At 41.3% G+C, this 16,609-nt stretch overlaps 1 protein-coding gene across 3 annotated transcripts in view; it reads right to left on the reverse strand.

Moving 5' to 3' along the window:
* Positions 1 to 2,068: 2,068 nt before the first annotated feature.
* kcnc4 (potassium voltage-gated channel, Shaw-related subfamily, member 4) overlaps positions 2,069 to 16,609 on the reverse strand; it is a 28,145-nt gene continuing 13,604 nt past the window's right edge. For all 3 annotated transcript variants that reach the window (XM_074644545.1, XM_074644547.1, XM_074644546.1), the window contains exons 3-5: positions 7,029 to 7,965; positions 5,318 to 5,494; positions 2,069 to 2,288 (exon numbers count right to left, since the gene is read on the reverse strand). In XM_074644545.1, the coding sequence (XP_074500646.1) occupies positions 2,221 to 2,288; positions 5,318 to 5,494; positions 7,029 to 7,965 (1,182 nt within the window). In that variant the 3' untranslated portion in view covers positions 2,069 to 2,220. The remainder of the gene's footprint in view (positions 2,289 to 5,317; positions 5,495 to 7,028; positions 7,966 to 16,609) is intronic.

The following is a 16,609-nucleotide window of genomic DNA, read 5'->3' on the forward strand; positions in this document are numbered from 1 at the left end:
TCTATAACATTAAATATTCATGACTAAGTAGAGTGCTGCTGTAATGAGTCCTAAAAACGGAAATGATTTAGCATTTTAGCACTTCCAGTTCCCTCGACTGGAAGTCAATGGGTTTATTGAATGGGTTTTAGTTAGATGACTGACATAAGATCTGTGGTTAACACAAGCTTAAAGGACCAGTGTGTAACAATTAGGGGGATCTATTGGCAGAAATGGAGTAAAATATGAATAAGTATGTTTTAATTATTGTATCATCACCTTCACAGAGTCCACCATGTTGCACCGCCATGTTTCTACAGTAGCCCAGAACGGACAAACCAAACACTGTTAACTTTTCCTGCTTGGGTCGGAGTCAATGATGTTACGCCACTCTCTCTCTCTCTTGCTTCACCACTCACTTTCCATGTTCACACACTCTCTCTACTCTTACAACAACTGTCTATTTGCGTTTTCGCGTCGGTTTCAGCTCAGAGTAGCAGGTGTCATATTTCGATCGGTAATAGGTTGTCACAAGTTTATTAACCGGTGGGAAATTTTTCTCACCGTCACACCCCTAGTGTGGTTTAGTTGGTTTATAGCCTAACGTTAGCTTTTTACTTCTGGCGATTGCATTCACACTTCAAAAATCATAAAAGTGGTGTTCATTTGTGAAGATTATCTTGTTGAACAAAACATCTAGGTTTTAAAAACGTTTGTTTGCCACAGAGTTTATTTTCTGCCATAATCCAAAACCCAATAGAAAAATCCCATTGGCTTTTTGTCGAGGGAACCAGGGTGACGCTAACTTCCTGGTTGGCCTACAAAAATAAGTCATCCCTGCAGCACTCTATAAGCAACAGTCAAAGTTGACCAATAACCAACAATAACTAACTAAAGTTAGTATTATTTATTAAGAGTTTACGACAAAAAAACTTGGCTAATCTGCTTCATCAGGACTGTGTGGGTGTTATTTGATCAGATTTGATTGACAGTGACCAAACAACCCACCAACTGTCATCAGATTCAAATGTTGCTAAATCCTGATTGGTATACGGACATATATGACATCACTTTTTTCCAACAGAGGCACGCCCACTTCCAACCCGTAAAAAAGGCACAGAGACAAAAAAGAAATCTGTACTGTGGAATAACCAAAAACTATTCCAACGATGGCAGTAAATTGTGTGTTCATATAGGACCCCATCGGCCACAATAGAGAGGCGAAGCCCCGCCCCTTCCTGAGGACCACCATGGGACATTATTACTGAAAAAATATATACAGTGGTCAACGGCGAGAGACAAATAATTTTTTTATCCTGTTTGAATTACACCATGAATCACACATATGATGTTTGTCAATTTAAAACATAATTTTGCAAGTCAAGAAAGTCGCAGTTTATTGTAAAAAATCTGATTGTGAAAATGCGTAATTAAAAGTCATGTAAGTGACGTCTCTCTCTCTGAAGCTATGATAATTGTGTGTTTCCTACTGGGATGCACTCACAGGAGCAACGGGTCTCGCTCTTTCTTTTGCTTCCCGGCTGATAAAAAGACCAGGAGTCGCTGGATAAAACACATCAGGTAAGATAACGTTTCATTTGTGTGTGTGGTCATAGCTAAGTTAGCTATCTAGCTAGTGTAGGTGACGTTTATTGTGCGAGAAGAGAGATGTAGTTCACTGAGCGGTTTCAGACAAAACTAAATGATACTACAACAAACCTACGACAAACTGCCACTTTCTTGACTTGCAGAATTAAACTTTTAAATTGACAAACATCATATGTGTGATTCATGGCGCAATTCAAATGGGATCAAACAAATATGTGTCTCTCTCCGTCGACTACTGTACATATTTCTGTTGAAATAAGGGCCCATAGGGCTCACCAGAAGGGGAGGGACTTTGCCTCTTTATAAGAAGCTACTTGAGATAATGTGTTTTTAATACAGGCTATGACATGTCCACTAAATGATAAGTATATTAATGGTAGCCAGTACATTATATCATGGTAGATCATGCAACACATGCAAATTGCTCTGTAACATGTAAATGAGTGTACATATGGTGAATCTCCTACGCAACTGATTTTCTACCTCAGGCTTTTGGATGTATAACAGAGAAGAAAAAAATTAAATAAAAAACTCTTGTCTTGAATCTGCTCTGCAGTTCACTCGGTACTGAAATGCGCAGCATGTACTCCACCGAGAGTTCATGATCTTTCTCCTTTTCATGGCCAATCAGCATCAGGTCAGCGTGGTGACCTCCGGCTGAGCGTAGTTTCCAGTGGCAGCGAGGATGTCTTTACAGCCCTCTGTCAGGAAACAAAAAGGATAGAATAACAATGAAACACACTGACTTATATATATATATATATGAGCATTAAAGGCCTATAAAATGGTCTAAGTGTAAAAAGCAAATAATAGAACAGTTAGAACGGTCTGGTAAGTTCAGAAAAATACATCACTTTCACGTATTAAATAATTGTTTTATCTATAAAATGTCATAAAATAGTGAAAAATGCCTTCAAGTTTCTTGAGTCCAAGCTGACGTCTTCAAATAGCTTGTTTTGCCTGACCAACAAATTTACAATTATGTAAAATGCTAAAATTGAAGAGGCAGAAACCAGTGAATGATAAATGACTAAAATTATAAATCGATTATCAAAATTGTTGTTTATAATTTCCTGTTTGAGTAGTAAATATTTTACCTCTTCTCCACAGAGAGATAACTACAGATCTGAACTTCAGAGGCCGGCAGGAGGCTTTTGCTATGACCACCCATGTTGTTAATGGAAACCTATTAGCAGCAATCATTCAGAGGAGTCTGTGGGGAATATGGAGGCTCATCCGAGATCAGGAGCCTTATTCTCTACTTGTCTGTACATCCGCCTGCTGCTTCCTCTTAGCAGCACTTGAACGGTTTGCCACACCATTATGCACTCATCGTAAGGAGACGAGCTGGCGGTTGTCACGCCGCTGCTGAGGCGATGCGCTTTCCACCAGGACGGTGTTTGCATGTGCAAATTGTGACAGCGAGTGTTTCAACCCTGTCGCACGACGCTCCCCGCGACGGCCGTAATCACTTCAAATCCACCAGCATTTTGTTCCCACTGCAGGGCGGGCGACCATTTCCTGTCACTGATAACCATCTGAGCATCTTCAGACCTGCTGCATCCATCTGTCCTTCTCTCTGCTTCCTGCCATACTGCTCTGGTGAAATATGAGCCATACCTTATATCCTGTAGCCCTGGAATTAACCTAACACCATCCCCTATGGGCACAGAGCCACTGTGTCATAATCTGTCTCCATCTAACCGCCTCAAAATGTCTGCAGCCTTCTGCACGTTGGACTGAAACAAGCAGTTTTTGATTTTGAACAATTTCCAACACTGTTAGGAAACAGTGAAAGTCCACTTGAGCCCTTTTTGCAGGTAATGTGCACTAAAATGTGTTGTGATATTCTCCTGTAATCGACTGGGATGTCATTATCCACATACTCATCAGACACAGGGCTCAGGATTAAATTACCTCCTCCTCTCTCTCGCTCTCTCAAAGATTCGTTTTGAGGTGTTCTGGCTTTGCTCAGCCTCCCGTTGGTTTTGTCTCTGCGATCAGAAGAAAGCTCGCTTGGAAATTTCATGAGCTGACCAGATAATTTAGCGTATTATTAGACATGTGAAAGCACGCCGGTGACGATTTGTGTGTTTCCCACCGTGACTGTTAGGCTGTACATTTTATATTAACTAATGAGTTCTTCCCCTGAGCATCACAACATGTCCACAAACATCTTCTTCTTCTCATTTATCTGACTGATATAACTGAGGCTTTTTTTCTTTTTCACCTGCATGTGACAACACGCCATTAACCTCACCAATCTACAACACTCAACACATTCAGGGATTGACGAGGCTTTCAACAAACATGTTCAAATACATTTCCTTCTAATGGGCTGTCAACAAAAAAGGGGGAGTATATGGTCTCATAGGAGCAAAGCTACTGTAAGTGCCCCATTTATATGTTGTTTTTTTCCCTCCACAGTGATGTGCTAATGAGCTTCGGTAGTAAAATGCATCTCGGTAAAGTGCAGTTTTGCAAGAAAACACCTTCAGTGTCGTTGGGCTGTTTGCGGACGGGAGTCAGGATGTTGACTGGGTGGGATGTGTGCTCAGGATGTCAAGAATGAATCTATGGCTGCCAAATATAGAGCCTCTTCTCACAAGGGACTTTTGGGTACTTTGGAAAGCTCAGATGTGAGATCCAGCGGCCATTCAAGCAGAGAGATGGCAGGCTGTCAACGGAGGTCAATGGAGAGACTTAACGGAGCTTCTCCTTCTGCTTTGTACACGTTACCTGTTTCAGACGGCTCTTCCAGTAGTTAAAATTATAGAATATTGGTGTTGCGTGTTAAAAATGTGTAGATTAAAGGGGCTCAATACGAAATTATGAGCATATCTATTGCCTCCACGTAGCAGCTAATGGTGCTAACAACACAAACAGAGCAAATAACGGCAACAGTGCTGACAAAGCTAACAGTGTTAACCTGAAGGGGAACCGGAGGGTGGGCGCAATGCTTTCGCAACAACGCCGTGGGTTGGGACAACCGTACAACGACTACCGCTGATAATAACCGAGTACAGTGCAGAGCAGCGGACATTAGCTGGCCAGTGGGGCACAACAGAGAGACTCATATGCACTAACTGCAAAAAAAAGCAAATAAGCTGATTTCCCAAAAACTCAAAGAACTCCCTCCAGGCAACGGAAGTCAGACGGCGGCTGGCGGTACCACGGTTTTGCACTCTGTGGCTCACGTTGCCGCAGTTTCACAAGCGTGTCGGAGAACTACAGTGGCCTTCAGGTAATGTAAAAACGTGAAAGGCTCTCTCTAGAGCCAGTGTTTGGTTGGTCCGTTCTGGGCTACAGTAGAAACACAGCGGACTCCATGAAGAGGACCCGCTCCCTATGTAGATATGAAGGGCTCATTGTAAGCTAAACACAACAATTCGTAGTTTCAGGTGATTATACACAAATGAAAACATAGCTCTGAATATTATTATCAATTTCTGCTAATAGCTCCCCTGAAATGTTACACACTGTTCCTTTAAGTACATGTGATCTAGGTGCATATACTGCATATATATATTTGAATTAAACCTGGTTTTGACTAGCAGGATTTTCTTGAATGCACTTTCTTAAATACAATTTCCAGAAAGCACCAGTCGGGTTAACACAAAACACCTGACGACGTACCAACAGATCCAAATTAGAGAAGTGAAACCACGGAACAGATAAAAATCAGGCGGTACATGTACATGTGTACTGATATGTACTGTATGTAACTTACCAGTGTGGACGTTGGGGTCTCCAGGGGTTAAGAGGAAGCAGGTGGCCTCCTTCTTGGTTTTGTCTCGCCCTCTGGAGCAGCGCAGCGACCACTTCTCACTGGGGGACAGCGGCTGGGTCAGGCTGCAGCCCTCCTCTTCTGAAAGGGCCACATTTGCATCCCCGTTCTGTTTGGAGTCTGACAGCAAGACAAAAAAACACGGCGATGTAAATGCCAAAGCTTTTACTGAGACGGCCCCGAGTGCCCAGACAAAGACAGAGGCATATTGCATAAAATCTGTATTTTTCTGTGATGAAATTCAATTTGTCTGAGATGGTATAAGGAGTAATTTGATCCCGGTGTGTTACTGTCTATATGACTGAGCGCGGTTCATCTGTCAGATGAAAAGCCTCAGGAACTATAAGACTAAATATGTTGAGTATGTTTCTATTAGGCTGAAGACCACTCCAATATTTATCATCGTTTAAACAAAATAATATCAATTAAAAACCTAATGAATAAATTCAATAAACAGTAACATTAGCTTAAAGGGTCACTTTATCCAAATTACAAAGAAAGCATTTTCTAACTTTCCTCTAGTGGTATTTAGTCATGCAGATAGTTTTGGTTTTATTTGCTCCGGTTTCTTTGTCTGTGATGCTAACAACACAATATAAATTATAAATAATAATTTAAACGTTCGAACATCTCTTTCCAGCAACTATGTCCCCATTACTCCAGATCAGTTGTTCTCAATCTGGGGGTCGGAGCCCCCAACGGGGTCGCAAGACAATTTCCGGGGGTTGTTAGTAGTTTTTACTAAGCTCTCAATCGATTAAAATACTATCCATCACGATTAATCGCAAATGAATCGCATATTTTTTATCTGTTCAAAATGTACCTTAAAGGAAGATTTGTCAAGTATTTAATACTCTCATCAACATGGGAGTGGGAAAATATGCTACTTTATGTAAATCTATGTATACATTTATTTTTGGAAATCAATCAACAACACAAAACAATGACACATATTGTCCAGAAACCCTCACAGGTACTGCATTTAGCATAAACAATTATGCTCAAATCATAACCTGGCAAACTGCAGCCCAACAGGCAACAACAGCTGTCAGTGTGTCAGTGTGCTGACTTGACTATGACTTGACCCAAACTGCATGTGATTATCATAAAGTGGGCATGTCTGTAAAGGGGAGACTCGTGGGTACCCATAGAACCCATTTTCATTCACATATCTTGAGGTCAGAGGTCAAGGGACCCCTTTGGAAATGGCCATGACAGTTTTTCCTCACCAAAATTTAGTGTAAGTCGCAAACAAAACCTGATTATTCGGGGAGGTTGCAAATCGAAAAGGTTGAGAACTACTGCTCAACATAATCCACAAAAAAACACAGATAACAATTTTAAAAGAAAATATTTACGTGTTAGAAATAAGTGTAATGAAAGCTGTTCATAGTGAGTCTGTGGATTATTCTGAGGACACTGTTTATAGAGGGAGACTTTACTGTTTTAACTAAAAGGGGATTTTTCAATGATGTGAGCACCACAAATATCATTTTCTTTGTATCGGATTGGTATCAGAAAACCTGAGAATTAAAACTTGTGAGCATATAAAACCAAAACTATCTGCATGGCTACAAACCACAAAAGGTAAGTGAAAAATGTTTTTTCTGTAATTTGGGTGAACTGACCCTTTAACGTTGCATTGCATCCTGACCTGAGCGGTTCCTGCTGACGCTCTCCTCCGCAGCCAGCGGACACGTGTCGCTCTGAGTGCTGTCTCTGTGCGAGTTTGTTTCCGACTTCACAAACGAGGCCGAGTCAGTCGGAGCGTCTGGGTTCGGGTTGTGCTTCTTCTTCTTTTTTGGCAGCTTCTGTTTGGCCATAGCCAGCGAGTAGTACATCCCAAAGTTATTGACAATGACGGGGACCGGCATGGCAATGGTCAACACCCCGGCCAGCGCGCACAGCGCTCCCACCATCATGCCCAGCCACGTTTTAGGGTACATGTCTCCGTAGCCCAGCGTCGTCATGGTGACCACCGCCCACCAGAAGCTGATGGGGATGTTCTTGAAGTGTGTGTGATTGGAGCCTGTGGGGTCGTCGGGCTGGGCTCCGATGCGCTCGGCATAGTATATCATGGTGGCGAAGATGAGTACACCCAGCGCCAAGAAGATGACGAGGAGAAGGAACTCATTGACACTGGCCCTCAGCGTGTGGGCCAGCACGCGCAGGCCTACAAAGTGCCGCGTCAGCTTGAAGATCCGGAGGATCCGAACAAACCGCACCACACGGAGGAAGCCGAGCACGTCGCTGGCGGCTTGGGAGGACAGACCCTTCAGGCTCATCTCCAGATAGAACGGCAGAATGGCCACAAAGTCAATGATGTTGAGCGTGTTCTTGATGAAGATCAGCTTATTTGGGCAGCAGACGATACGCACCAGGAACTCAAATGTGAACCAGACCACGCAGACGCCCTCCACCACAGTGAGGATGGGCTTGGTCACCATCTCCGGTTTTTCCACTATGCGTGTGTCGTTTCCCTCGCCGACCACCTCCTTGCGGTACTGCAGCTCGTTGAAGGCTTCATGGGTCTCCAGGCAGAAGTTGGTGATGGACACCAGGATGAAAAACAGAGAGATGAACGCCACTCCCTGGACGAGACAGAAGAAAAAATTAATCAACACAATTTCATGCATTAAGCTATCAATACTGTGTTTTGTTGTTGTTGCATTGTTTTGTACAAAGACTTCCATTAGAAAAAAAAAATTTCAATCCATGCCATGTGTAATTATATTATAAAACTTATTTGTATTAAACTTTACAGTATCATTAATGACAAGACGAGGCTGTGTCAATCAAGTCTGTAAAGCAGTGTGTTGTGGGGGATTATTTTCTGGCGGAGGCAGTGAGTGTCAGCTGATTGACAGTACGCAGACTAAAATAATGAACACACTGATATCAGGCACAAAAACATATGATAAGACACAGACATTGACAACATCAGAGTAAGGATGCAAGCTTATTATGATGAATCGCTGACTGAAGTTAGTTTTGCGCTGTAAAAGAATGAATGGTGGAAAAAAGCTTCATTTGAAGAGGAGAAAATGAGCTGACTGTGCAGAAACCAGTAGGAATACAATACTAACACACCAAATACAAATAATACAAAGAAGGAGGGCTACCCAGACTACTGGGATAAACCTTTATCCACTTAACCGTGATTAATTTGGCAGGTATTTTCATTTCAATAAAAAGTTGGACCTGATGATGGCGCCAGATGAAAAACGAGGTGCTCACCAAAGTTCTGACAATTCATCCTGAAAGTCTTAACCAAATTTCATGGCTATTTTGAAAATCAATAAATCGTTAAAGTAATTTTTCATGAAAAAATGTCAGAAGATGCAGTTTTCAGCCTCTCAAATATGGAGATTACCTGCTTTTCTCTTTTTATTATATCATATTAAAGTGAATATCTTTGGGTTTTGGACAAAACAAGACTTTTAAAAACATCACCTTAGACTGGGATAGATCGAGAAAATGATCGGCAGATTAATGGATAATGAAAATAATCATGAGTTGCAGCTCTAGTTGTTCAGACAGCTCAGCCAGAACCAAGGAGGTGGTCGCCTGACATTGCCACCCCTGCACCATGCCACTAGCACGGCAAAAAAATGAAAAGTTCACAATGAATGCATTAAAAATGTTTGTTCCCTGAAACCAAAACAAACAAGTTTCATTGATAATTAAGCTCATAAAAGGCACGTATTTGATACCGTCATTTTATACCATCATGCCACCCATGTGGAACCTTAAAAAACCCATCAAATTACTTTTTGATTACATTTTCTGTTGAATCTACATTTTTTCCAGCTCCACTGCCACCGTGGCTCTCTGTGACATCCTATTACCTGCCAGGAAATGATTCATTCTTGTGATTGTCTACTGCCACTCTAGTTTTAAGATTAGTGAGTGAATATATTTCTTTTTTTATTGGAAAAAGGACTCAGGAGCCAGGACAATGTTCTTTGAGAAAACAGACCTATTTCAAACCAATTACTGCCATGAGCACAGAGCCTGAATCATGCTGAGAGATGAGCAGAGCCAGCTGATACAGGACGGCGAGGGATACGAGACTCAGAGACAACGAGCTGAGTCATGAGAGACGTACAGTCACCTGTCCTGTTGTTATCAGACATGTTTCAGTGAGTGAAACAATGCTGTCAGTGTTCCCCTTCATATAAAACAAATCCTCTATCTTAAAAGTACAAATCCAAACATAAATGGCGAGTGAGTCAAACCGCTTTTACAGCTCATGGGAGGTAAATTGAACGATGTGGCTGCGTGGCATCCATCCTGATGCAGCACAATGGCCGTGCCAGTCTGTGTTTGTGTTCACATTGTGTGCTAACTCATGCCCGATCCGTCTTTATTGTTTACTAAAGCCTGGACAAATTGTAATGCCTCTCCAACCTTTCTAATCTTTCAGCTGGATAAATATGTACCTTGCATGCACTCAGCTATGTTCTCCCTCTGAGGGCCTCTCACATATCAATCGGCTTTATACTGTTTGGGTCTGTGATTAGAAAAAACAAATAAAGCATGTGATGTCTGATGAGGACACTAATTCACTGTAGAACAAATAAAATCAATAAGAAGCTTATGGAGTTTAGAGCAGCCAGCCCATATTCAAAACAGAAATACACAGTATTATACATGTCTGCTCATATCTCTATTGTGCACCCAGATAATGTGCAGCCTTCTACCGTGACAACCTTCTTCAGCTTTGTCCCTGCAGAGCTCTGAGGCGCTTACAGCTCTGATCCCCAGAGAACATGAGGAATGAGCCACAGGACGAGAGGGAAGGCCGCGAAGCCTCAACTCTGCCCCAAGAGGAGCAAAGAGTATCCCCCGTCGCATGGACACGGATTCCCTGAACATCACCGAGGCTAACTGTGGGGCTGCTGAATCACGGGGAATATCACAACAAGCCAAACAGCATAGAAACTAACAGAAGCACAAAGCTGGATTTGTTACTAATTCAGCACATTACAGTGGCTGAAGTTGAGGATTGTAACCATGTAAAATGATTTTTCTACAATTCTCTACCAGTTTAAAACCAGTAAACAACCTGTTTTTTTCTCCTCTGTTGATCTCTTTCAGTCAACATTAGTAGTGGAAGAAATACTCCAATACTTTACTTAAGTAAAAGTAGGAATACTATAGGGCTGCAACAAGCGATTATTTTTATTGTTGATTATTTTCTCGATGAATCGATTAGTTGTTTGGTCTATAAAATGTAATAAAATGATGAAAAATGTCGATCAGTGTTTCCCAAAGCCGAAGATGATGTCCTCAAATGTCTTGTTTTGTCCACAACTTGAAGATATTCAGTTTAGTGTCACAGAGGAGCAAATAAACCAGAAAATATTCACATTTAAGAAACTGGAATCAGAGAATTTTAACTTTGTTTTCTTACAAAATTATTAAATCTGATTAATCAATTATCAAAGTAGTTAGTTAGTGATTAATTTAATAATTGACAACTAATCAATTAATCGCTGCAGCTCTAGAATACTATAATATAAAAATACTCCATTACAAGTAAAGGTGCTACATTTTCCTTCTGTGCTGTAGTGAAGTAGAAGTATAAAGTAGCAGCAAATAGAAATACTCAAGTAGTGACTCAAAATTGTACATGAGGAGACATATTGCTCAGTGGTTGACATACACATGTTGTGTATATTTCATGTCATTTTTTTTATTATTTATTACTAAGTCTTTTTGAAACTTTAAATCCTGCATCACTGAAACCGATGTTTTACTTGCTTACATCTCAACACTGAATTTGTTTTAACAGCCTTTATTCACCGAAAATTAATTATAGTACTTATTTACATGCATTTACAGTTTCTCTAACACACACACACACACACACACACACTCACACACACACACACACACACAGAGAAATGCAAAATATGTTTTCATTGTGTCCTTTCATCCATGATTTCCTATTGGAAGCTATCTCGAGACAAATGAGCCAGATGTACAGTCAGTGCCAGATAATTAAGGTGGGCTCCACCAATCCAGAGGGTTCAGCCTCTGTTGAAGCACCTCAGCAAGACAATTTACAAAGTCAGTCAATAAAAAAATTCTTCAGCTTTCCATCAGTCCTCTCTGGACCTCGAAGTCCCACTGTGGGTTCTTCACTTGTTGCACAATAATAACCTGAATAATAACCTGAATAGTGGAGCCCAGTGTAAACATCAGAAGAAGTGATAGAAAAGGAGGCACTGGTCAGACATACGGATTGGTAATCTGCCCACGCTTATGAATAATAAGGGCTTGGACGTGTTTGATGACGGCATACATGCCAACCCTCCTGATTTTCCCGGGAGACTCCCGTTTTTCATTGCCTTCTCCCAGTTTCCTCCCGGGGTCACCATTCTCCTGTATTTCTCCCGATATATGGCAAATTTTCACACCTTTTTTTCCTTTTCATTATCTCAACCTGTTTCCGGCACTGTACAGCGTGTATAAGCCCTACAGTTTCCACCCGAACAACAATAGAGCTACACCTAATTTTGTTTCCTGACGTAAGAGAGCAGATTGCGATTTGAGCTGCGCTCGCCGGCCATCAGAGTGCACGATGCCCAAAGTGGGGCTTTGCTTGATGCAGAAACGCTGCTGGGGCGTGGCACAAGCCTTTGGAAATAACGTGTTTCAGAGCGCAGTGGTGCCGTTGTTGCGTTGTGTCTGAAAGGACATTCAGTAAGTGATTGAAGGAGAGAGGATTGGAGTACTAAGAGAAAGAAATACTCAAGCACGGGCCAAAAAAATAATGAATGAATAAAGACTGATGAATATTACTTTATACCAGAAATTCACACAAGTTCACACCAGAGGGGTCAATTATTCAGTTTTCTAAAAGTAAAATTAAAAATAGGCCTATTTAACATCAAAAAATGATGTTGCAGTGTACTCATTATTTTGTTATTTTCATTCAGTCACCAGAATGCAGGAAACAAAGTCTTTGAAACTCAGACTCCCCGCTTTGGTTTTAAAATCCTCCCTATTTTTGAGGTCTCAAGGTTGGTAAGTATAGATGACAGTGCCAATATGTACAAAATACTTGTTTGATCCCCTCTTTTGGTCAAAACACACTTTTTTCTCATTCAACAAAAGTAGCCATCAGTGTATAAATTTGAATGATTAGATTTATTTTTATTTTTGCAGATTTTCTCTAAGTTTGTAGTGCACAATTCCCTGAATGCACTGCAGACACTTCTAGCTCTGTTGGGGACAGAGTAGACAGTCAGGTGCCACCTCTGTCACAAAGCAGCCACTTTTTTTCACCTGCCAGCAACAAGCTACACCAAACAACACGTGGGACGTTCATGGTACCGACCCAGTTCCACCTCCCGGCCACCAAACAACCAGTAGGGTGAAGCCTGAACACTTTCCCACTTGCAAACACAGCAGGTTGTGATTGTTGGAACGTACGACCGTAGGTGGAGTTTACACAAAAGCCTCAACAAGTATGCATTGTGTCATTTCTCAAAACTGTTTCATCATCGATCAGATCTCTGTATTCATCTCATGCATCTATTCATTCCAAATGACATTAATCATTTCGGTGAGTATAAATAAATATGCGGTCGAACACATTTTCACACTTTGACAAATCACACAGAAAAGGCTCCTTTAGTATGACAACAAACCAGCAGCCACCAACATAAAAACTGTGAGTCCTGCTGCTGTTCAGATGCTTGTGATGAGGCCAACAGCGCTCAGCTTACTCAAACGTTTTAACCCAGAACTAAACAGAGCTGGGAATCTGCAGCCAGGGGCTCCTGTGCGGGGAAGCTGCTCGAGGACAATTTGCTCTGCTCATAAAAGGTTCAACAAGAGAGTCTGACAATAACACCACACAGCTTGACCTCACACCTGTCTGTCTGTAGGTGGCTGTATTTTGGGGTTTGTATTCTTATTGTTTGCGTGTATCCGTGTCTGTAAGTCTTTGTCGTGTTCAATAAATCTTGCAGCATTTAAACGCGTCTGTGTGGTTTATTTAATAAGGCCTGACACAAAGGGAGACCACAATATCATGTTTACAGCTGAACGGTGGGAACTTTAAACACAGTCAGTGTTGTAGCGACTGCCTCCACAGAGTGTTTCCATGTTGGTCTGCTGAGCCTGTCAATGTTATGATGAATGTTCATGTCCTGTTTGGAATGTAAATATAGCTTCTACAATCTTCCTAAAGGTTAAAGCTGACATAAACACAGCACTACATGTTTATATAATTATCTATGGAACGTATTTGTGTACTGTATATCTTTTCTACTTATTTCTATCCAGTTATTTCCAGGTCTGTTTGCTGTAATGGCACATTTCTCTGCTGGGGATCAATAAAGTTATATTTGAAATGTTCTTACAGTACATTTACTGTACTTCTGTGCAATTTGTAGGTAAATGTATGTACTTTACAGTGTCTTTGAGTGTTTATGCTACTCCTACATGTGAGTGGCAAATATGGCAGAGATGTGGGCGCGGCGGCGATGACTGTCATGTGAGGACAACTGAACCATCTACATCTGCTGATGAAGACCATGAAGTCCGACTGAAAGCTCCAGGAAAAGGGACCGGTAATAAATAGCTTCACTTAAACCAACTACAGCAATAAACTGATACTTAGACATGAATCAGTGCAACGTATCCTTACACAACGGTTTGTATGATATCTTACGAAAAGTTATTCCTAATTTTTCGTACATTTTCCTACGAGTGTCCAACAACACGTGTCAGTTTTCGCTCATTACATGCATACAGTCATCAAAATACAGCTGTCTATTTACAGCCAAGTCTACATTAAGTCTAATATTCACTCCTAAGTGCTCCACTGTGTTCACCAGCTAGTCGCTAACTGTGTCTGACTGCTGTTTGGTGCTGAGCAGGTAGTGTTCAGCGGGTTTTAAGAGCTTTTTCACTGAATGCGACGCTATGAGAGCAGTGAGAGTGAACCTAGTACGGTGAAAATGAGGGCCAGACAGCTAAACAATGAGTTAAAAGACACTGTGAAGCGCCGTAGAGCTGATGTAAACCGCACAGTTGGTGATAATTATCTGCGGGTTCATCATTATGAATGACACCATAACCATTTGATCTATTGTTAATATGGACATATTGATTATAGCTGATTTAAGTAAAGGATATGAACACTTCTTTCACCACTGAAATAATGAATGATCTATATGAATGATGATATATGAGCACTATACCCACAGCAGTAGAGTATAGTGAAGCCTCTGAGGATATGGTGCCAAAAAGACATCGATCCAAGGTCATCAGGTGTCAGTGTGCAGACAGAGGTTCCCCCCCGAGGGGACAGCCGCCCGGACCCAGCTGGGTAAGTCAGAGTGAAAGTCATAACGGGAAGGAGACAGGAGGGGCAGCGGGATGTGCGTCAGTGTGCAGCAGCTGGGGAGTCCCATCACAACCATCACCTCCAGCTGTTCAGCATCACGCTCTGTTACTAACAAGGTAAGAACCACAACAACGAGCCTTCTGAGCAGTCAGCAGCTGCAACGCCACTTTTGATGTTCTCTTAGAATTCATGTCACACTGATTCAGAGTCAGTCCACCTGATGTCCACTACTAGGCTGTGTTACTGCTGGGTATGTCACACGTTTAGATTTCATCAAACCAGAAGCGGGAAAATTGGTAACGATGATTAGGAGTGTAAATCACAAGTTTCATCACGATACAATATTAGATCTATTCTTTGGACAACGGTACGATTTTTGCTGATATCACAACGTGTGCCATGATTTCAATCTGATTCAATTCAGGGGCCTGCGATCGATATGAGATGATATCACATTCAGTTACATTGATATCAACTCACAGAAAGCAACTAAATTATGATTTCACAGTTTTGTTACTGGGCTCTTCCAGACATTTAAATGAAAAACAATTTATTCAAAAATAGACCTCCTGTTGTCTCATGTTTCAGTGCAAATGTCTTTAAGATACGTCTTAATTTTGAAATTCTTAACTGATATAAAGGTGACAATATGTATCGATGTTTTCAATTTGCATCGATGATATTGGATTGTTGATCATTGAATTGATATATTGATCCAGATCTATGTATCGTTACACCCCTAGCGATGATCTAAACTGGGACAAAAAACAAGACAAAAGATTGGAAAACTGCTATACAGTATATCCCTGCTATTGAAGGGCTTTAAGTAATTTTCAGCTTTAATCAGCCTTCATCATCGATCAATGAACTGCAGCACCACACTTACAACATAAAAGATCAGTGGTGAAGACCTTCCTACACAGAACAGAACATCTCATTAACGAAGAGGAGGATACACAGAGAGGGAGGACTCCAGGACAACAGGTAAAGAAGTTGATGCTGAGAATCCTTAAGAACAGGACGTTCAGTACATCATCGGGGAAAAAACAAAAACACACCAGTGGGACTCTCTTGTGTGGCTTTAATAGAATACTGTATTCTATTAACACCTGAAGACCTCTGCTAGTACGCTCTAAACACAGGACTCCCCCTGAGAGGGGGACTGGAGCGGTGTTCGACATCAAGGAAACAGAGACAACATCAGCTGTCTGTGAACACCACACCAAAGCCGGTCGCAGCAAAGGTCAAAGGTCATCGACCAGGCGTCAGCGGACAACCATCAACATCCAACGGCAGAGACCATGTTTTAACAGAGACAGGGGTTACGATCAACTGTGATGACTTAATTTCCATAGTTGAGATGAGAACTGAGTCATCTCCATGACAACTGAGGATACGTTATCCTGATGAAGACCGTAAGACTTACTGTAGTAAAGTTATGGAAGAAAAAAAAAAAGATAATGAACCTTGTGTTGAAAATGGGATAAAGTCATTGTTTTGCAAGTCACAAGTAAGTCTCAAGTCTTTACACTCAAGTTCCAAGTCAAGACTAACAATTCCCAGGTCAAGTGGAAAGTTCTAAACTTTGCGTTTCGAGTCTTAAACAAGTCATGATGCGCTCTTCACCAAATGTAATGCCATTTGCGTCTCACATCTCTCCTTCTCAAACGTAAATGTACTTTGTATAATCCTGCTGAGGTTTGAAGCTGGTAAAAGCACTGCTTGGCCAGTCATCTGCACTGATGAATATGAATGCTCTATATCAAATTATTTATTAAATCAAGGAAATATACAAACTTCTACCTTAAGGGCTTCAGGGAGAATCCTACTGACGATTGCCAGTAAAGTTTCTCTTTGGTTTAGTTGGA

Source organism: Sebastes fasciatus, chromosome 8 (genome assembly GCF_043250625.1).
Source record: "Sebastes fasciatus isolate fSebFas1 chromosome 8, fSebFas1.pri, whole genome shotgun sequence".
Taxonomy (NCBI): domain Eukaryota; kingdom Metazoa; phylum Chordata; class Actinopteri; order Perciformes; family Sebastidae; genus Sebastes; species Sebastes fasciatus.